General features: G+C 36.2%; 1 protein-coding gene across 1 annotated transcript in view; it reads left to right on the forward strand.

Moving 5' to 3' along the window:
* The window catches only part of KNDC1 (kinase non-catalytic C-lobe domain (KIND) containing 1), a gene marked incomplete at its 5' end in the record, with an annotated part of 60,964 nt that overhangs the window by 32,941 nt on the left and 5,040 nt on the right, over positions 1 to 22,983 (forward strand). Inside the window, 16 exons of the mRNA XM_010294364.1 lie at positions 1,356 to 1,427; positions 1,530 to 1,591; positions 3,836 to 3,994; positions 4,342 to 4,419; positions 6,560 to 6,653; positions 6,812 to 6,974; positions 7,069 to 7,913; positions 8,034 to 8,178; positions 9,758 to 9,849; positions 11,898 to 12,301; positions 19,022 to 19,115; positions 19,231 to 19,328; positions 19,625 to 19,836; positions 21,166 to 21,279; positions 21,695 to 21,842; positions 22,102 to 22,281. Coding sequence (XP_010292666.1) covers positions 1,356 to 1,427; positions 1,530 to 1,591; positions 3,836 to 3,994; positions 4,342 to 4,419; positions 6,560 to 6,653; positions 6,812 to 6,974; positions 7,069 to 7,913; positions 8,034 to 8,178; positions 9,758 to 9,849; positions 11,898 to 12,301; positions 19,022 to 19,115; positions 19,231 to 19,328; positions 19,625 to 19,836; positions 21,166 to 21,279; positions 21,695 to 21,842; positions 22,102 to 22,281 — 2,960 coding nt within the window. The remainder of the gene's footprint in view (positions 1 to 1,355; positions 1,428 to 1,529; positions 1,592 to 3,835; positions 3,995 to 4,341; positions 4,420 to 6,559; positions 6,654 to 6,811; positions 6,975 to 7,068; positions 7,914 to 8,033; positions 8,179 to 9,757; positions 9,850 to 11,897; positions 12,302 to 19,021; positions 19,116 to 19,230; positions 19,329 to 19,624; positions 19,837 to 21,165; positions 21,280 to 21,694; positions 21,843 to 22,101; positions 22,282 to 22,983) is intronic.

The raw sequence follows: 22,983 nt of genomic DNA on the forward strand, positions 1-22,983 counted from the left end.
TGGGTGCTTTAGAGAACCCAGGTGAGGATTCTCATGTTGTACTGAACTCGTTGAGATCTGTTTTGCATGGATTGTGTTGCAGCTTCAGGGCCAGAAGCATTAGCTCTTGAGAAGCAAAGATAGTGAGCATGAAGAGATCTCAGGGGAGCTGCCACTGCAGAAATAACTAGCAGAGGTTCCTGTTTGGGAAAATTTTGCTTTTCAAGACAGATAATTCAGGTCCAGCTTAAATATTATTGAAGGTATTAGGCAAGCCTTTATTTACATTAAGCATAATGAACAATTTAATGGCTTTAAATGTGTTTTGTACAGGTAAGTAAAAAAGCAAAAGGATTATTTCCTTTTTGTCTTTATTTTTTCTTTCTTAGACCTCTTCAATTTATTATTTAATAATAAATCAATATTTATTTTACTCTTAGAACTCTTTAATATTTTATTTGATAATTAATATATTTAATGTTTTAACTTCTTATTTAATGTAAGAATCTATTCTCCAAGTACTTTGTTTTTTTATAAGAGAACAGAATATTTGATAGTAGTCTACAAAGGCGGGACTACATTGCTAGGCAGTTGGCTTATTATATTGAAACATGTTAAATTACAGTGCGCTTTGAAGATACCAAACCGATAGACACAGTCTTACCACAAGTTTTTCATCATTGAATTTATATAACATGATCACATGACCTTAATGTTACATTCCAGAAGACCTCAGATCATTTAAAATAGTTTTAGAAGTCAGTTACTTCTTTCCTAACTATGGAGAATTCCAGGGCCTTGCAAATACCAATTCTTCAGTGGGAGTGTGTGTGTTACTATAACTGTGCAAAACAGGACTCCGTATCCTATGCCACCTAAAGGAGTTCTGGATCTGGCCACATATATCTCAGCTGTCTCCAGATAATGACCCTATATTTTGGTGGGGTTGGAGGAAGAGAGGAGAGATTAAATGCTTAAGATAAATTGAATATCTTTTATTGGTACCTTGTGAGAAGACTAGAGTACATCTAGCTGTCGAATTTCTTTTTTTCTTTTGTTCCTTTCTTGGTCTTCCTTTTCAATGCTGGAATAAAGACAATAAACTTCCTGTATTCTAAGCCCTTTGATTTATTGTGATCCCATTTTGTTTTATTTTCTTGTCTTTGTTCTGCAGGAATTGCTCTGGGTGATTACGCATCTACTGCCTCTTTATTGGGTGGTGTCTGTTTTAGCATTAGTGTTATTTAACGCATCATTTATCGTAGGGTAAATGCTGACATTGCAAATTATTTTTTTAAATTATTTAATATATTAGTGTCAAATAGATACACAAATAGATATTTATTATGCATGCCTTTTGGTGTCTTGTTTTGCAGTGGTCTTATGTTTGGACTCCGTGCTGATTGACTGCCATGGAAGTATCCTCTTTGCTGCTTCAAAAGCTGAAGGTAAACTAATACGTTGCATGCTCTGCTTTTATTTCTTTTGCAGGGGAGTGGAGAAGAAAGCAAATATCTTACCTTTTGTCTCTGGTTTCTTTTCTCATTTAGAATCTTGTGATACATTTTATTTAGCTCCTGAAATTCACGAAGAGGATGTGGATACTGAGAAGGTAACGTTGTAGGTTGCTACACATTTTATCAAAGGACAGTTGTATTCCTCTGCTGCTTGAAGAAGAAAGCTAAACTCTTATAAGATTTTGATAATATTTTCCATTGCTCCCAATTCCTTGCTTATATCTGTGCTTTTTATATATTGATCTCCCATAAAATTAGATCCTTCTAAAAATAATTTTGCCTTCCAAACTTGGAGTAACTGCCAAAAATCTGTTCTTCAGTAGTTTTCCATAAGGCTTAATTAATTTCAGTTTGTTAGCAGTAAGACAGACTTTGAAGTCATGTTTTCACATTCTGGAGGTCACACTAAGATGAGTATTTTAGACTGTCTAGGCTAAAGCCCAAATATTAATCTGATTTGGAAGATTGGATAAAAATCTCACTATCAGCAAATTTTTACTATGGGAATGCTATGAATTATGTCTTTTACCAATACAGTTTTCCCAGAGCTTTTTGCTATAGGTATAAGCCATTAGGAGCTCTCAGACCAAAGATGATAAAAATGTTGGTAAATAGCAGGTGAGTATTTGTCCCCACTGCAACTGCAATGAATTGCAAACTGTACCACAGTAATCTTAGAGTCGGAAAAACAGAATTTATGGCACCTTTCTTTTACGTAACAAGAAAAGAGGTTAGTTAATATGTACCTTGTGCCCCGCGAGTCCTTTAAAATTAGACATAATAGTCACAAGTCAGAAAAAAAAACCTCCATTAAAAATCTACTAAAGACAGAGTTTGACTTTCTGTAAAATTATCTGTAACCAGAAAATGTTTCTACATCTTCTGCTTTGAAGTTTTTCTTTCTTCTTAAACTGCTTTGATCCAACATGCAGGTTTTTCAAAGGCTTCGGAAGCTTAAACTAACCCTGAAATCTAATACAGCAGTTCCACCATATAGTAGAAGTTAATAATCCTGAAGTATTTATGCTTTATTCTTTTTCTTTAGAAAATCTGAAGTAATCTTTTTTTCCTTGTTTTTCTACAACATTATATATTGAATAAGCTGAACTCTTTTTTGGTTTTTTTCTGATATTTGTATAACTTTCTTGTTGTTATGAACATTTAGTTAGAATTATGGTATGGGAGTCAGGATTGTGTAGCGCCAGTCACGATAACTGTACTACCTCAATAAAAGAGACTTTTTTGAAGGATATGCTGGATGGGATAGCAAATTTTTCCTAAATAAATAAATTCAGGTTAAAATTGTGATCCCATTGACCTCTTGGAATTCTGAGACTAAGGGGAAGAAAGGTTTTTGGTTTTTTCTAGTGGAACTGCTTTCTCCTATTTCAAGTATTTTCATACCTATTAGTAGCTTTGGTTCAACAGTTCAAATGGTTCACAGGTTATTTTCTTTACAGTGAACTTCCTTGTTATGTTTTGTTCATTGCTGTTCACTTTGCTCAAAAGAGTGCGAGAAAACATTGTTTTATAGGACCACATTATTTAGTGCTGTGCTTACATTTCTGTCCCTTGAGCCTTTTTAATATCTTTCAGAGGCAATGTGAAGAAGCATGGTGCCTTAACTTTGTCAAAATTGTATTTGTAGTACATGCTAACATATGTAAACTAAGCATTAAGTAGACTAAATTGGCTCTGTCTGAAAATTGTGATTCTTCAAATAAAATAAGAAAGCTTGTGAAGATCAATTACTTTTCAAGGTCCCTCATCATGGCAACTTCAATTGGTCTAGCTGCAGGTAGCACAATAATTGCTAAAATAAGTATACAGCACCTCATTCTTCTGATAGGTGTAATCTTCTCTGTAAGATATGACTCGTACTGACTAGCTTGTAATTACTGTGTGCCGTTTACTTCATGAATTATCATGACCTTTTTTAAGTAAATTGCATCTGGCCTGGTTTTATGGTAGAACTCTAAAGCTTGCAGCAATTTAAGTTTTTACATGAGAAAGGAATTCTTCAAAATTATTCTAAAACCACTTTTTTTCCTGAATAAATTTCCTAGAAAAAGGATAAGACAAATTATGTCTGTTGCTCCAACAGTAGGAAATTAGCTACTATTATTGGCCCGGCATGCATAACAGATAGTCTTTTAAATGGGCTGGGATTTTCATCAACATCTTCAAAAGCCGAATGTGATCTGTACTTTGGAAGCTCTAGTTTTTTTTTTTTTGCTGGGAATGAGGGGTATTTGGATAATTTTCTGGAATTGGTTTTGAAGTGGAAGCTTGGTTTTGGTCTGTTTACATCTTTCCTGATTCTTACGTTATACCAACAGGTCTGCATTTATGGTGTTGCTGCGGTTCTGTGGATGGCTGCAAAATACAGTGTTCCACCGAGTCACAAACTAGCATTGCCAAGAAAATTAAAAAAACTTCTTCTGGATATGGCAAGAAAAAACCCTGAAGACAGACCTTCTCTAGCTGATGCAATTAAGGTTACTAGATTTAAGCAATTTTATGTGAAAATTAGTTGTATCTAAAGTCTCATTGTAGTGATTTGAATATCAAAATATTAATTTATTTTTTGTAATAGGCTGATATCTAATTAAGTGATAACCAATCACTTTGTGATTTGTTTTTAAAGTTACCTCCTTAGGGACACAGAGAGGTGTGTTTTTAATTTACATTAAAATTCCCAATAAGGTACTCAGAATAGGTTCATAGCACTTCCTAAACTTAGATTACTTCTGATTTCCTATCTTGACTTTGTCCTTGTCCAAGAATACCTCACTTGATTGAAAACTTACTTACTGAAAATTATGGTGGTTTTTTTTTTTTTTAGACATGCAATTGTTATTTACTTGAACAAGGTATAAACAGCAAAAATATTTTGGCATTGTTGAATAAATCTGTCTTTAAGGTAAGAGTGCCACTTTTTTTAACTCTTTATGGTTTTTCAATTAATTCTGTAAATTGTATTCCAGTAAGATTTTTGGCCCCTGCGAGTATAGTTAAATTTGTTTTCTCTCTTTTTTTCTTCTTTTTTTTTTTAATTTCAAGTAGTCTTGAAGTACTGCTTTTTTCTAGCTCTTGCTGTTGGAGTGGTCTCTCCCCAGATAATCCACAATCTTTATGGATGTGAGCTCAGAAATAACAACCACCATTGACTTAATTTCATAGAATCATACAATAGTTTGGCTTGGATGGGACCTTTAAAGGTCATCTACTCCAACCCCCCTGCAATCAGCAAGGTCATCTTCAACTAGATTAGGTTTCCCAGATCTCTTTTTTTCCGTCCAACCTGACCTTCAATGTTTCCAGGGACAGGGCATCTACCACCTCTCTGGGCAACCTGTGCCAGTGTTTCACCACCCTCATTGTGAAAAATTTCTTCCTTATACCGTGTCTAAATCTACCTTCTTTTAGACTAAAACCATTAGTCCTTGTCCTGTCACAATACTTTGTCCTCATTTTTCCCCATTTTGTCCCTCTGATCATTTTTGTGGCCCTCCTCTGGACCCACTCCAAAAGGTCCATGTCTTCCCTGTGCTGAGGGCTCCAGAGCTGGACACAGGACTCCAGGTGGGATCTCACCAGAGCAGAGTAGAGGGGAAGAATCACCTCCCTCAACCTGCTGCACACGCTTCGTTAGATGAGACCCAGATGCAGTTGGCTTTCTGGGCTGCAAGTGCTTATTGCCCACTCATGTCCAGCTTTTCATCCACCAGTACCCCCAAGTCCTTCTCAGCAGGGCTGCTCTTGATCCTCTCATCCCCCAGCCTGTACTGACACCAGGGGTTGCCCTGACCCAGGTGCAGGACCCTGCCCTTGGCCTTGTTGAACCTCACAAGGTTCACACGGGCCCATTCCTTGAGCTTGTCCAGGTCCCTCCCCATCCCTCAGGTGTGTCAACCGCAGCACTCGGCTTGGTGTCGTCTGCAAACTTGCTGAGGGTGCACCCAATCCCACTGTCTATGTCATTGGTGAAGATATTAGAGTACTGGTCCCAATACGAACCCCTGAAGGACACCACTTGTCACCGATCTCCATGTGGACATTGAGCCATTGACTGCTACCCTCTGGGTGAGACCATCCAACCAATTCCTCATCCACTGAACAGGCCACCCATCAAATCCATATCTCTCCAATTTCGAGAGAAGAATGTTGTGGGTGACTGTGTCAAAGGGCTTACAGAAGTCCAGATAGACAGCATCGGTAGCTCTTCCCTTGTCCACTGATGTAGTCACTCCATCACAGAAAGCCACTAGGTTGGTCAGGCAGGACTTGCCATGAAGAAGCATGGTGAAGCCATGCTGGCTGTCTCGAATCACCTCCCTACCCTCCATGTGCCTTAGCATAGCTTCTAGGAGGATCTGTTTCATGATCTTCCCAGGCACAGAGGTGATCCTGACAGGTCAGTAGTTCCCAGGGTCCTCCTTTTGACCGTTTTTAAAAAATGGGTGCAATGTTTCCCTTTTTTCAGTCACCAGGGACTTCACCTGACTCTCAAATACGGAGAGTGGCTTGACAACTACATCAGCCAATTCCCTCAGGATTCTGAGCTGCATCTCATCAGGTCCCATAGACTTATGTATGTTCAGGTTCCTCAGGTGGTCTCAAACCTGATCTTCTCTTACAGTGGGAGGGACTTTGCTCCTCCAGTCCCTATCTGGAGGACTTCATAATCTCTCCTTCATTTACCACCCCTCTTATCAGAACAGAAGACATTAATATATAATTGATGCAGCATTCAGTCAATCCATGGAACTGACTGTTCAAAACTTTGATTACCTAAAAGTTCTGATTTGAAACAGAGGGTTATCAAGATTTCCAAACAGTTCTGCTGGTCTTTAGAGTTTTGTGTGTCATTTGTTTTAATTCTCCACCTGACTAGGCTGCTGCTTTGCAGAGTACAGAAATTGAAAATCCTAAAACTCTACATTTATATGGGGTTGGTTTTGTGAGTTGTTTTTTTGTTCAGGGTTTTTTTTTTTAAGTAATGTGCTGAGCAGAATTTAAAAAAAAAAACTAATAAATTCAGTTTGGACTTCAACTTTTAGGCTGTTGAGGAAGAAGTAATTTCTTCTCAAGATCATGTTGCTTTTGAATTTAAAAATGAAAGCCATGAAATGGACCCTTCAGAGTCAAGTCTAGGTAAGCAGCTTTGTTTTAATATTCTCTAGATCAGTCCTCCACGTAAGATTTTCCCGGTCAGGTACACAATTATTTTTTTCTATCTAAGTTGATTGTTATTTACTTTGCATTTGTATTTTACATATTGTTCATCCTTCTAACTGTGTTTTTGTTTTTAGGATTTGTGCCTATTACCAGTGAAGGTAAACTTGTAGCAGTTAAAGGACCAGTACCATGCCAGATTTCTCTAAATCGTGAGAAGGCTACATTACCTGTTGCATTCACCTCTCCCGCAACTCACTTTAAGCCTATTATTCTGCAACAAAATGCAAATATAACAAAGTTAGTATATCCTAAAACAGAATAAGTTAAATGTAAGACTTCATTGTTAAATCTACTGGAAATTGTCCTCAAAAAAATTATTTGTCCTTTTCAGAGAGGTTCACACATCAGTTTCTGAGCAATTCAAGAAAGAAACAAGAAAAGAAAAACGTATTAACCACAAAAACTCAGAATATATAGAAGACTCTAAAAGCTATGGTACTGAGGACACAGATGTTGTTGAAACTGTGCCTGAAATACTTGAGTGTGATTTACAAGTTCCAGGCCACTCATCCCAGATATCTTCAGAAGAGCAAAAGTCAAGCAATACGTTTACTTCTATAGTTACATTACCATCACCTTCTGATTCCTCATATATTCTACAGGAAAAGAGCATTTTGTCTGAAGTTCCTTCAAACTCCTTTGCTTGCCCTACATCTCCTAATTTTCTTCATATAAATAACATCATTCTCAAACAGGACTCAGAGAAAAGAGTTTTGACGTTTGTGCCAGTACATTTAGCTGTATCAGAGCAAATACCAAATAAGCCTCTTCGTTCAAGAATTGCTTATGACTGCTATCATAGTTTGCCGGTGCTACTTTCCAGTACTATTGCAAGTCAGAAAATGAGCACGCAAGCAGAAAATGATGTCTCCCTTTGCAAAGTGCAAAACTGTGAAACTACTAGTACACAGAACAAGTTTGATAAAAGTGACCCAGTTATTCAAACCAACTGCCAAGAAATTGAGTGTGCTACCAGAGTAGACAGTATTTCCACTGAACAAGAATACACACCGTGTACCTCGGTGAATCAAGACAATTCTCATCTCTCTGATGTTGAAGTCCTGCCCCAGCAGAACAGCAAAAGTGACACTTTACTACAGAAAGTGGTTCATCTTGTACAAGAGGAGTTTGCATTTGATGGCTATCTAGAGAATGGAGTTGAAGATTTTGATATGGGTATGTACATTTTCTTCTGCATATTATTATCATTGATGTGTGAGAATATTGCTAGTAATGTTTTTGTTTAATTTTTTTGTTTGATTTTTTTGTTTGGTTTTTTTGTTTTTTTTTTAAAAGGTAACTTCATTTTAAACTTAAAGCAAATTAAGTTTGGTATGTTTTCTCATACAATTCGTGAGAAGTTTTGTGACCTCTACTGGGATGAAAAATTACTGGAAAAACTTTATCAGGTAGTAAATGAAGAAAGACCTTCACATTTGTGGTAGGTATTTTTGAACTTTTTACTTCTTACGGTTTAATTTAATGCTTTTCTCCCTACTCCCTAGAAGCAGGAAAGGATATGCTGCATCTCTTCAGGTATCGTTACTTGTTTTCTGCCAACTGTTAATTTCCCAGTCTATTAGATACTTCATGGACTTTCCCATAGCAAATAGTGCTTAATGGCTTAGCAGAAGTTATTTTCGATTAAGCTTGTCTGTAACTCATCTTAGGACAGCTGAATAATGGAGGCCTAGTTCTGATCAATATTGTTTTCAACCACTGATGGAGAGCTTCATAGTCTTGTTAGAAAGAGGCAGTTCAATCAGAAGTGAAATACATTGTTCTTACTGTTCAGTTTGCTTATTCTGTTTGAGTTTAGTTCTTTATACATCCTTTGGTTCTATTCACACCTAAGAACAAGGAAGTTAATTTAGCTTTGCCAGAAATGTTTTACCTAACTGATTTAGTTGGATTCAATGTTCCTCCTGGCAATCTTTTGTAAGTAGCCTGTTAAGTGAGAAAACACCAGCTTAATTTCTCATTTTTACTATTTCATCACCGATTACATATTTACCTGAAAAATAAGAAAACTGTTTTTGTTTTATTGCAGCTTCCAAATGCAGCATACTTATAAAAACTTCTTACTGAAGGCTGTTGTAAACAGTAATCAACTTCTATGTGGAAGTTATGTGTGTTTTCTTTGTCATGGTCTGGAACTACAAATTGGAAGTTTTCACAAAGAAGCTTGATAGATATGGTTTAGAAAAACTTCAGTGTTAAAAGATGTATTCTCCCTACAGCAAGTTTCAGAGAGAATAGACTACAGCCTCTAGATATCAGACCCTGACATGCTGGCCTGTTTCCCATTTGGGCTGGGATTTTTGAGGAGCCATTGAAAACTGCTTAGAGGTTAGGCTCTTGATTCCTCAGAGTTGAATGTTATGGTAGGAGAAACTTGAGCTGTTACAGATGAATTACTGAGATATATGAAGAGGTTGTCCTTTATATGAACTTTTGTTTTGAAAGCAGGAGTGAAAAGAAAATCATCATTTATTATCCAGTAAAAAAATACACGTCTAACTTTTAGATAACATGCAAGAACTGCCTCAGAATATCTCTGAGATACTGCTTACTTAACATTCTTTAGAAAAAGAGTATAGCAGTTTTTAATTGTTACCTCTTTTGACATAAGATTATGATTATTCTTATTAGGGATGACTTAGAGTCAGACTGTTATCCAGAGGTTGAATCCTGAGTGAAAAACCCATTACAGTAATTTGCAGTCTAAGTTACGCCTGGAGTTATGTCTTCTGTTTGTATGTGTTCTGATAATTCTGTTGGAATTTTGCCAAATGCTGTAAAGGAAAATCTTTGGGGTTCATTCAGTGTGCTTTAATGTCCATTTGAACATTTTTTCTTGTAAAATAACAACTGAAGCTGAACACGCAAACTTCAGGAGGTAGATAAATGCTGTGAAACTCTTCACATACATGTAGAGTCATTTGTAAGATCTCATTTTACTGTTGTAAATATAAAAGTATATGTAACATTAATTTTCCCTAATCATCTTGCATTTTCAGCATAACTGAGGCAGATGATTCAAAGTGTGGCACAGTATTTCAAGATCTGAAGAAATCTGATAGCTTTTTGGCAAGCAGTGATCAGACAGAGGGTGAGTAGGGACTTTATGTTTCTGGATCTTTGTGTGTGCTAGGAATCTATCAATGACACAAGTTTTGAGAGATTAGCACTTTGAGTGTGTCTTCAGGAAAACACTCACCTTAGCACTTACGAACATTATCAGTGAATCTGGACATTATCGATACCTTGGGGACCCGTTGTCTTTTACATGAAGCTTACATATGACAAAATGTCATTGAGTGCAATGCCTGTTTCATTTACTTTTACTTACTTTTAATTTACTTTACTTACTTTTATTTATGCAGATGTGTCTCCCAAAGCCTGAACTCCTACATGTGGTTTCCTTGTGTTCATCCAGTAGATGTTCTAGTGGCATGCTTACAAAGTAGGGAAAGGGAAGAGGGACAATCATACTGAGTCAGCTCCATGCAACATAGCAAGTTTAGTTAGGCGGAGAGGAGAGCTTTTAAAAATGCTTGAGACTCATTAGGTGTTACTGAAGAAGTTGAGAATTGATTGAAGGATGACTGTGCAACAGATCTGGTCCTTCTTTGTTCGCTTATCAGAATTAAAACAAAACTGGGCAGTAAAATAAATAAAATATATTAAAATAAAAATGGTATTGTCAATAAAATTATTTACAAATTCTGGGGAAGGGAATTGTACAGAAATCTAGAAACTGAATTGCTTTTGGATTTAAATGGGCATTTTTAACTATTCATTAAAGGAGTTTTCACAAACAGGTAAAAAAGAATAGCCTTTATCTCTTTCCTATGAATTCTTCCACTTCTCTATTCTAGCCACTGAAGTGCCTGTTTAAAAATAGATAGCAAAATGAACAGTGGGTCAAATGATTTGACCAAGATAGTTTTGTCTTTTGATCACAAACTTTGTTACAAGACACAATTTCAGGGCAGTCATTGAGGTTATATTAGTGGATTGTATATTTGTAATTCTTCAGTGTGGGTTTTGCACTCTTCCTAGCATACTTTGCAACTGAAGGTTTACAAAATATTCCATCTTTCAGGAACTGAACTCAAAACTGAGCTGGGACTCATAAATCCCATTGTTATAACAAAACCATTACTCTTTCTAGACTTGATGTATTCATGGACGGGTTTTATTTGGTTGCTGTTAGTATATACTGACAGTATTTCACTTTTTTCCAAGATATTTCAGACACTTTTCAACATTTAAACTCTTATTACCTCTCTGTTTTGAGCAAAGTTAAACTGTGTGTTCTTTACATAATGGCTTAACCCCTACATTGTTAACTTTTACGGTAAAATATAAATTTGTAAGTTTGCAGTTGACTGCTGTCTTTCTATGTTACAATTTTCCATTTTGGCTCAGAATGATTACAAATGTAGAGCCAGATTTCCCATGGGGTGTGTGATTTCTTTGCACCAGTAATTTAGGGCCATTTTACTCCAGTGTGGCATATCTAAGCCCTGGAAGGTTGCTCAAGTGAAAAGGGAGATTTCTGGCAGGCATAAAAGCTCCTGTCAACATCATACCAACCTTTGACCATCTCCTCAGTCCCTCCAGGCTGGTAGTAGCTGTTACAATTGCAAAGAAGTGCCATCATAGCTCAAGGGAGTGAGTCCTGTAGGAGTAGAAAGTTTAACATCCGTGCCCCCTTTCACTGTATCAAGTATTCTTGCCCTCTATGTATGGAATAAAAGCTTCAAGACTTAAAGATGGAAAAAACCTCAAGAGTTAAGCTTTTTACTAATGCATCCACAGGTCTGACATATTTAACTTCTGTTTTAAAGCTTCTGAACTCTGTTCAAATGCCTTTGTATATAAACAGAACATATTCTGTCATTTTCAGGAATGTATTGACCAAAGCTTAATAGTTCTGAAATGCCTTTAACCTTTATCATTTTACAATGTGTTGTTGAGAAAAAGAAATCACAGAGCCAAAATAAGCAACTAACACTGCTGTTAGAGGGCGTAAGTAGTCTCATAACTGTATTTTGTATGCGTAGTGTTTAAGTTCAACAAAGCATGCATCACAGCACATGACCATTATTTCTTTCCCTTCCCCCCATCCCCTGCCCCATACACCCTTTTTAGGAGAAGGGGAAACAACCTTTGATGTGAAGGCTGAGCCTATGATAAATACATCATTAGCTGAAATGGATTTTGATGAGTCACCTTCGGATAATTTCAAAAAAGAATTGAGGCTGCAGAATATTATCCCTGTAGAAAAAAAGGGGCAATGTTTACAAAGCAACGGCTGTTGTATTGGTCCAGGCTTTACAGAAGAAAATATAGAGCCAGAGGAAGAGACCATAATAAAGATAGCTGGAAACAGCTACCTTGTGTCTCCAAATCTACCTGACTTTCATAGCTGTAGTCCTGGTTGGAGCAGTGCATTTTATGGAGCTGAATGTTTTGATTCAGAAGTTCATAGTTACATGAAAAACCTTGGAAAGCAGAAATCAAGTGAGTCACAAAATATAGATGCTAAAAAAGTGGTGAGTACATTGATTTAAAGTCATTAAGATACCTCTTTACTTGCTCGTTAAAAGTATGATAATATTTCTTGTGTTACGGTCAGTTGAAACCCCCTTTATTCTTTTAAATACTGACTCTTAAGTGTTTTAAAATCCTCAGAATTTGTGATGTCTTATCAATCAAACAGTGTAAGGATAGTGCTCCAAAATAAAGAGCACTGACATGGAACTGATAATCACTGACCTACAACCCATCTTCTCTTCCTGAAGTTGACCGGAAAAGTACCATCTGCCATATGCACCAACCCCATGCTGGTAGTAACATAGAAAAGAACTGAAAATGGCTATGACTGGTGCATATCACAAGCTCTCAAGAAGTCCTTCATGTCATGTGCTCTGAGCCCTTTTCCTTGGTCATGGTGAATTCCCTGGCAGCTTCTCACTGTTTGCCAGGAGAATGGCAGTTATTTGTTCACATCTTCTCTTGGAGATGGCTAATCATCATGATGAATGCAGACTTGTGCCTTTTAAGCAGCTTGGGGAGCATGGACAGCAGGGTGGGTTGTTTTAGGTTAGCTAGGTCTTCCATTTCCTTAAAGATCATATTGATCACGTTTACTTAATTTTTACATTTGTGCACCTAACTATAACAAGCTTCAGTTTGTAAATACTTTTGTGAATATTTCAAGTCCAAAGTGACAAAGTAAGGATAATATATGAAACTGTAGAAATTGATATAGTTGGAGCTGGTTCATGGAAAGAAAAAGAAAAAAATTAAATAAATGAGTTATTAATACTGGAAGACCTATTAATATAGGGACACCTGGAACCTTTTTGTGTCCCTGAGAATAGTTAGTTGTCTAGTTTGTTTTTCCTTATTAGTTTCTGCTAGACACATGTTTAGTAAGGATGAAACAGGAGTTACACTGCTCTTGTGGATTTCCTTACTACAAGCAGTGTTAAATTTGTTGCTTAATTTTTTAAGTGAGCTTCACAAAGTAGAACTAAACAGCTGAGAACATGATCTAGACTTCTTTGTTTCCACATAGTCAGTTTAAATCACAATTTATCTATGTACATTCATTTTCTTTGAAGTACTTCAGTTTTCAGTAAAAAACTATAACTATTTTCTGTTATTAGGCAAGTTAAAGCCTGAATCACTGAGGATGTTCTACTTTTTTTTGCTCCTTGCTATGTTCAGATGTAAGTCTATAGGAGAAAATAGCATGAGAAACTTGAAAAAAACAAACCAAAAAAACGCCCACGTTTTCAGGATTGTCACCCTCAAGAATAAAATTTCCATCTACTCAAAAATTCATATTTCTAATCTTATAGGGCTGTTTAATCCTGTGTAAGCATGCCAGCTAGAGAAAAATGAACTTTCATAATCTCCCTTACTTGAAGGACTAATTCTTAACTGAAGAACAGATTTTCATGAGTTTCCATAAGCATCTAAATAGATTTTTCTGTTTCAACAGGCAGTCGTCTTTACTTTGAGATTTTACAGACTACTCAGCAATTTGGTTTGATTCAAAAGGATGAATTATCTTCTAAGTTCTTGGCAATTGTTGTCCCTATTTAGCAGGCGTACAACAAAAATGAAGCAAGATTTATGGTGCTTACAGTCGGCTTAGGAATTTGCTTATGAAATTAACGCATAATATTATACATTGCTGCTCTCTGTATTAATGCGTAAGAACTTGGCTAACCCAACAATCATGTAGGAGGCTGGGGGGAAAAAAGTCATGAAGTGTCTCTCCAGAAAATTTTATTGTGTTCGTGCCCAGTACGTTCTGCTGGAGGAAGCTTACTATTGATACAAAATGCAATTTGTTCAGTTTAGCAATTAGTAAACAATTCATTCAGAGAGCAGAACGCGCATTCCGATAGCTGAAAAAGATGCATACTACTCTGAGGATAAGTGAACGAATTTTCCTTGTGTTATTTAAAATGTGTGGAATCTTACTAGCTGGACAAAATAGACTCTACTCTGTCTCAGTAAGGCAGAAATCATGTATGTGATCTGGACTGCATATGAGGCCAGGTGGACAAACAAGAATAAAATAATTTGCAGACAATAGAAGCTTGGTATCTTATATAGTCTTCCTAATTTGTGAGATCCCTTTGTGTCCAAGTTACAAGGAATACAATTATAAACTGTCATCTTCAATTATGAAGTCTAATTCAGTTTATATTCCACCATTTTCCTCAAAAAAGAAGGTTAATGAAAAGTTAAGTACTCTTGTACAGCGTAGAAGTGTTTTGAATGCATTGAAAAACAAAACTTAATTTTCACAAAAAGCATGTATGTGCACATACATATATTCTCTGTTGTATTGTTTGTATGAAGAAGTCTTGGGATACTAGAATATTCAGGTATGTAATCTTGAAAATATTTTTAATAATATAGTATTAAATGTTCTTTCCTTTTTTTATTAAAAATGCTTTTAAGGTGTCTTGCTACTACAAATTCAACAGAGGATAGTTTAATATATCAGTTAATTTTTGGTCTCGTTACTATTTTGATTTATTTCACTACCATAGCACCAACAACTTTGATCTTTCTGCTGGCATTACTACAAGACTGACTTTCTGTGAAACCCAGCTTCTTCCAAATGTGTTTTAAATACGGAATCATAATGCTCCAATTGCAGCAATCTTGAACATTTAACCTGAACAAAGAAAACCTTCCTAAAATCCTGCTGTCTCTCCAAACCATCAGTCATGCCAGTGTTTATACAGTCCTGGGGGTTACTTCACATTTATGCCCAAAGTCTAGCCAGAGTATTTCTAAACTTAGAGAGACCTGTCTCATTTCTGATGCTGCTTTCATTCCCGACCCACAAAGAACTTGTAACAATTCATCTCGTTTCAACAAAGGACATGATTATATGACTAATATTAAACAACTAATGTCATCTACTTTTCTCTTCCCTCCGTGTGCATTTTACAGGCTACATGGGTTTTAACTAAGTACTTATACATTAACCAAATTACACATAGGTGATAAGCAGCTCTACCCAGCTTCTTTCTGCTGTCTCTGGTGCCAATTCATCAAACCAATCACTACAAATCAACTGTGAAAATGTATAGCATGATTTTAATCTCCATACCAGCAGCTGACAAAGACCAGTTCGTATCTCATTTTGAACAGTATGGTTAGGGGTAGGATTTAACATTTGTAAGTCCTTGTGTGGTGTTGTACTTGGATGTAGCTGACAGGTGTATTTGTACATCAAAGTGTTTTCATCTAGTTTTATTTGATAATATGAACATTTATACGTGTTATACTTGGAGTACATGTTATTTAGAGAATAAATGTGGTCATTAATCACTGACATTTATGAAGCATTAACACTGTTAATGTGTAACGAATGAATAAGAGCTGTGCAAATTTCAAGGGAATGATGCACTGTCTGAACCACAATACCAAGAGAATAAAAGGTGAAAATTAACTTGAGCTTTCTGCCAAAGTGGAGCTCAAAAAAGGTTAATTATTCTAGTTGCCAACTCCTCACTGTAAAATCTAGTGGAGAAAACGGGTGTCCCATATCCAGTCCAGGAGGACTACAAAGTCCAAAGGAAGGCTTGTAAGTGGCTGTTTTGAGCAGGAAGGTGGTTTGAGTTGCTGGAGGAAAGTTCTGCCTCTCTTGCAAGGTAGAGCTGTTTGGCTCCACCCTATCCTTCCTTGTTTAAATCATCTGCTAACCAGTTTTATTTCAGAAACCAGTTCCTTGATTAGCTATAGTCTAGTTTTCATTGTCTGGCAAGGATTATATCAACCTACTTTTTGCCCCTTGTCTCTGACAGATTTTTAAAAAGTCAGCAATAAAGCTGAGCTGATTCTACAGCTTTGTGGTAAAGTGTGCTAAAGCAGTGTTTAGGAGTTGCTATTTCAAGGAGTGAATGTTTAAAGATAGCTAGACATTTGAGCTTGACTACATTTGTCCTGACTTAGTGGCACTACCGTTTCATAGGGATAGGTCTGCTTGTTCAGTTCAGGTCTAGTCTGCAACTGGAACCGAGTACTGAATGAGAGTCTAACCACAAAACAAATTACAGTTTTGGAGACATATACATCTCAATACACTTATCTCTCCAATTAAAATATTCATCTGATTCAAATGTTTCTTTATTCACTTTCTAAAACTAAATGCAATTAAATTTATTAAGTTTTTTAAATTTTGTATATCTGCAAGTAGGTTTGAGAACATGCAGGTTCTGAGAAACTGACAGAACATGTGATTATATTTATGACAGAATTAAATATTCTGCTATAAAAATAATTACCTTTTATATTTTTCTACTGGAACCTGTTGGATATTGTCTGCAACTTGGATAGGTTGTGATTTAATAAGATGCAAGAAGTAAAACATTTGTTATATGATGAACAATATTAACAATACACTTAAGCTATTATGATTTTTTAAAATGTAATATGTACTCTTATGTTTGGAAGGAATGCAAAATAGCTAGCAAAATAAAGTATTTATGGATCAAGGTGACACTTTCAAATGTCATAAAAATAATGAATGCTTTACAGTGTAGGTGCTTAGCAGATAGTTCATTGCGGTTCTCAAGATCAGCAAAGGTTGATCTACATTTAGAAAAGTTAGTCCTTAGGCGAGCAAGTATATGTCCCCTGCCTCACATCACCTCTAGTTCAGGAGCTGCTGATTTTAGATCTTCATGCAGAGCTCATCCATGCAAATCAAACCAAGTCCTTGCAGCAAAGCAAGACAGGAAGGCAGCTACCAGGGCTGCCATTTCTCCAGGGCAATGTCCAAGTCTGTCCTCACAATGAGACGAGCTTTTTTTCTTCTAGTCTGATAAGCTGTCTTCAGTTCTCTTGCAGCCCCAAGCCTTCCCCCTTAGCTTTAGCCCTTTTTCCTCTTTGCTCTCAGTAGGTTTCAGTTATCCCCCAGATCGTATAACCTACTTGTAAGAGTCTCTACGAAACTTTGGTGCACTCAGGCTGTGCCTAGGAGGTTTCTAGTGCAAGTTTTGCATATCTGGTCACAGTTTTTTGCTTTCCCATTCCTTTTCTCTTTCCTTTTCCCTTCTGCCAATATTCTGCATCCTTTGGTGAAGCCACCTTTCAGCATGTAAAAAACCTTACGCTTCAAGGACAGATTGGAATTTGCAATTTTCCCAAGTAAACAGTCAGTCTGTCATTACTTTGTTCCCTAGACTAAGGGATGGTCTCTAGAAAAGTGTCCTGACAAATTAAATGTACTTTAGTGGGAGCAGAACAATTGAATGTATAGCTTTATCAAAAATGTTTATATTCTAGACCTACTAAAATGAAAGATGTTGTGGAATAGACTGGGAATTTGCTACTGACTTCATTGCTACTCACCTGAAGTTACTTAGGGGAGAAACCACTTCTGTCCATCCGATTCCGAATGTCAGAAAGTGGACACTCTCTGATTCCCTTTCTGAGTTCATAGTCTCTTAATCAACGTGGTTTCACTTTAATTGATGAAACAAAAACAAACCTTTAAGTGAAAACAAACAATTTCCAATTGAGAATCTGGATAATAACTTTTCTGTGCTTTCACTATTCTCTGTGTGATGCCTGTGTAGTGGTAACTCTTTTAAAAATCCATGGGGCTTTTGTGACTCTTGCTGCTAATGAACTATGTCATTAAACCTTTTGAGCTTTTCTGAAAAATAGTGACAGGCTTTTCTCACACTCAAATTAATTTCTAGTAACTCCATCCCATTAAAGCTAACCTATTTACCAATCTGTTGTTTGGTATGTTAGCTCTGAGCTATGTGTTTTCTGATCACTCTGCTTGTGGGAGTTCTGTCTGCTGCATTCAGTGAACTTACTCCATTTAAAATGCTGTTTCATGTAACTGGGTCACTGGTAGTTAGCTTAGGACCCAAGTGCAAAAGCCACCACTTTTATAAAGCACAACACACGTCATGTTTTTTTTTTCATAAGAAATCAGAAGCTGAACCCAAAGTGGGTGGTCCTTTTTCATTGGCTGGCAAATAGTGAAACCTTTGATATGCAAACAAATATAAATGTTTGTATTAAAGTTGATATTATTGCGAGAAGCCCAATATACTTTCATTTCTATCCATTGTTTAAGTTATATAATTCTATAGATATTTAGTTTATTTTTTCAATTATGTAAAATACATAAATATAAAACAGGTAAGCTGAACTTCAAAATTGATACGTCCTTTATTTTATAGAGCAGCCCTCCTGTCTGTTTTCTGACCTGGTTGTATAACGTAATGTAATTATACTTGTTTGGAAACCATTGCTTTCAGTCAAAAATTCAGTTCTTGCTGCAAATATAGGTCAGCTGCTTAACAGAGCATTTCTGGGGTCTGCACTCATTTCAGAACCCGTCACTTTTAATTCTGGATGACTTCCAAGTGTAGCTTTTAAAAATGCTCTTGAAAACAACCAGATAAGTTCAATTATAATTAAAGGCATATTTATATAATCAAACAAACGTCAATGTGGTCTCATCATACACAGACCAGCTCCAGTTCTTAAGTTGTAGAACGGTGGCATAACTAATGCTTTTCTGGGGACAGGTGATGCCTGCTGTAATTTCCCTGTAAGCACAGGCGTGAAAGGTAGTTTTTCCTAGTTGATATCATATTCTTGTCTGTTTGGATGTTCTTTTTTTAATACAAAAGAATTCTCTTCTAAAACTCGGTTTCCTACTAGAACCTTGCATTACCATTCTAATCAGAATCCTTTTTCCCTTTAAATAGGAACTAGAACAATTGCTAATGATGGAGACAAAAAATTACAGAAAGACCATAAACTTTTACCAGAAACTATTGCAGAAAGAAAGAAGAAACAAAGGTAAGATTACAGCAACTTGCCAGTAATGAAATGAGTGCGTAGTACTTGTAAGGATTTTTTTTTTCTGTAAATCAGAATCATTTACGTTCTTATGCTGTGTGTTTTAAATCTAAAGGTCCTGAAACTAAATCCATGTTGCTCAAATTGAGAGGACAGCTACAGGAGATGAAATCAAAAGTGCAGTTTCTTGAACTGGTGAAGAAATATGTGCAGGCAAGTCAGACTTTATTTTGCTTGTGTTTCATTTGTCATTTCATTACTGCATCAGTGTAGTTGGCTGCTCAAGTCAGTATACGAAATGTGAAGAGTTTGTGTCAAAGTGCCAAATTAAGTAGAATCTAAAAGAATTATTAAAATAAAGGTAATTGCTACTAGTATTGTTTAAAAAGGGGGAAAAAAAGCAATTGCATGAAATGTGATTTGGCTTTAGGTGGAGTTGACTGCATTTTGTGTGGATTTCCCTCGTTGCCTACTTTTTTTTTTTTCCATGGCTTTGCATCTTCGAGCAGATCATGTATGCAGAGCAGTGGGGTGTGGAATCCTGTGTGCTGCCGACAGTCCTCCACAACGGCAGAACTGACACTGTGGGAGTGGCACCTGCAGATGAGTCGTCATTACTTCTTTACTACAACACAGAGAAACACCAGTGTAATAATCAAAATGGAGTAAGAGTCCTGCAGGCTGGTACACCACTTGGTTTAATGGCTTATTTATATTCTAGGTATAGTATAATTTACACATCCTTAACTGGGAGTGGTTGAGGCATAGTTGCTAATTCAGGAAAAAATAGTCTCTGGGACAAAGCCTAGTTACTCAGCATTGCATAAATTCTTCTCTCTTGTATCAAGTTTGATGTTATTGCTATGAACGCCTATTTGCAGAAATGGGCATGGAAATGGCAAAAGACAATCTGATAAGAAATAAGCCAAACTACTAAATTTGGATTTGGTTAAAACTCAAAGCATTTGATAATAAATCAAAAACTAATAACTTTTTTTTTTAATCTTATTTGAGGTTTTGCTCCGATAGTTGCTGTGGAATCAAAGCTTTATGTTACTGCCAGCAGTATAACAATTCTTCAGAACATATGATTTGATAATTCTTATTAATAGGATCTGGATGTGAAAACATACAAGTTCTATTTTACAGATTATTACCGCAGTCTTTGGGACTGATCAAGATGCAGGCTTATCTCAGGACTTACATGGGACAAAGGTGTCCTTTAACTTTCAACTGGGTTGAGGGCAGAGGTTTTTTTTAAGGTACCTCAGCCATAATAGCATGAAGGATGGAAACCACTTGAAAGACTCCATCAGACTTCTGGCACTGTAGAGGGAGTAACTGCAACTTCCTCCCAGCTACGTCCTCCAGCTCCTCCTCTCTCTGAGACTCAGTTACTTATCCTGAGTGCTGCTTTTCCTGGTAGCTAATATTTTGCACAAAGTGAACAGATTTTTTTGGAATCAGAGCTTCCACATTCATCAAATCCAAACTTTCATGATTAGCTGTAAGCCATCAGGGAGACATGACAATTAACCTGTGTTAAAACTTTGAAAGTATGTGTGTGTATAGGTAAAAAAAAATAAAACACACTCATTTTTAGTATGTGTATAAGTATATTATGTTGTTAAAGCAACTACTGCTCTGATTAGAGCTACAGGAAGTATTTTCTTGCTTAAAGTATCTACTAGTTATGCTGCTGTTATAATAAAAATTTTTTAAAACAACATCAAGTGAGATGATAGAAAAAATAAAATTAAATATGTTCTTCCATACTATTTAGAATGTAACTTTTGATAATAGAAATGTCAAAGTGGTTCTTCACAAAATTGCAAGTAAAGAAACTTTAAAAAAAATTATGCTTTCAGTATTGACAATCACAATATTTGATGTGTAAAATAAAATAAAAATTAATCAAGGTTTTATGCAGACCTTGAGAATTTAAAATCCCTACTACTTTTTGATATTTTGAGGATTTTTTTTCTGTTGCTTTACTCTAAGGCAAGAAATTGTGTTCTTGCTTGTCTGAAGTTTTTCTTCTGTTTCACAGAAATGCATTTTTAGAAGGTTATGTACAGCAGTTTCTCTACACATTTCGCTATTTCTGCACACAAGAAGAATTTTTGCAGTTTATTCTTGAGAGAATCAGCAGCACTTTATCCAGGTACAGTAATTTCCTATGAAAATACTATCAAAGCACAACTGGCTTTCCCCCCCCTCAATGGCAAATAGCTGTTTCTGAAAAGAACTACTTAATTAAACTGAATTTTGATGTTTGTTTTTGTAAGACTTTCTTGACAAGTGAGAGTGAAACTAGAGCAAGTGCTATATTTGACAATGTGCTTACTTCTTTTTTCTTCTGAATTCCTAGTCTTACTTTTGCCAGTTGTTCAGTGATGGGTTGCAAGTACCACCACAGCTTTGTTTCCATAGAGCCATGGATTCTAGAGACATGAAACATAAGAATTTAAGATAGTACAGGCAATACCAAATAATACTTGTGGTTTTTTCAACACTTATTTTTAAGTTGGAATCGGATATCAATTTTGGTGATATAAGTGCCTTTTTCTCCTCACCAGTGCGAGCCTGGATCCTTCCACATCACTTACCAAAATATGTAACCGCAGTTTCTACATCCTGCAGGCTTGGATTGAAGACTGCTACAGTGTAGACTTTGCAACAAATACTGATCTTTTGTGTACCCTAAAAGAATTTATTTCTTCCAAGGTAAGTCAGAATTTCAGTAGAAGGTTTAAGAACAAAAAAAATCAATTGAAGTAAATTATGGTGTATGTAAGATTGTTATTACAAAAAGCTGTCCTGATTACAATTAAGGTAAAGTAAAAGGAAAATAATAATATCTTTGACAACTATGCTCAGTATCTCTGGTTTTGGACAGACACGAATCTTACAACTATATTGTGTCTTGCTTATAATTTATGGGAAATTGAGTTCAGTACTCTGCTAACCTGTTTTGCATTTACAGGTTGCTCCATTAAATGGCTATGGTGAGCGCTTGTTGTCATTACTTGAGGATGCTTCTGCCAGGAAAAGTGGCAGTGCACATCAGTGCTCCAGCATGGCTGAATGTGAAGAGGAGGGCGAGGAGGACAGAAAAACATTACGTTCTCTATGTAAAAAGCTCTCAGAAGATGTTTCCAGAAAGGCATGTCTTTTCTTCAGACTGCAGTATATGGAGCACATTTCCATATATTATTTTCTGGCAAAAACTAGAGTATCCAGCTTAGTGTCTAGACCTTGATTTAGTAAAATTCATGCACCTACATTTTAAATTTTCTTTTGAAAGTATCTAAGGCCTAAACAGTTCTATAACTGTGGAAGTCACCTTTAAGCCTTAATTGTACCCTGTCAGCTGTTTCAGTAATAATAGATCAGATAATCAAAATTTTGAGAGGAGTTGGACTCTTCATCCTTGATACTAGCATGTGATTCATAGTTACTAGGAAACCTTTCCCTCCTTGTCAAACATTAATATTTTTGAGGCATATATATTTGTAAGTCTATAAATGTAGGAAAACAGTGGGGGGTGAGGGGTTTCCTGTTAGAACTTCAAAGCTTGTAGCAAAAACTTATCTTGACTTTTGTCTGTATTTACTGGTTAATATAGCATGCTAATGAAAAGTAACCGCAGAAGCTGGAGCGTATGGTAGGCTTTTCCTGAAAAAAAATCACTCTACAGACTGACTAAAATGACATGTAGAAGTCAAATATGTTGATAATGTGCAAGTTGAACTTAGATTCAGTCTCTCGATAAAGGTACAGAATTCCATGGGGTATACTGGGCATTCAGCCAATAAGGGGCAAGCAGAATAGAGAAAACATGGAATTCTTTTACTGTCACTGCATC

Source organism: Phaethon lepturus, unplaced genomic scaffold (genome assembly GCF_000687285.1).
Source record: "Phaethon lepturus isolate BGI_N335 unplaced genomic scaffold, ASM68728v1 scaffold8299, whole genome shotgun sequence".
In the NCBI taxonomy this organism is placed as follows: domain Eukaryota; kingdom Metazoa; phylum Chordata; class Aves; order Phaethontiformes; family Phaethontidae; genus Phaethon; species Phaethon lepturus.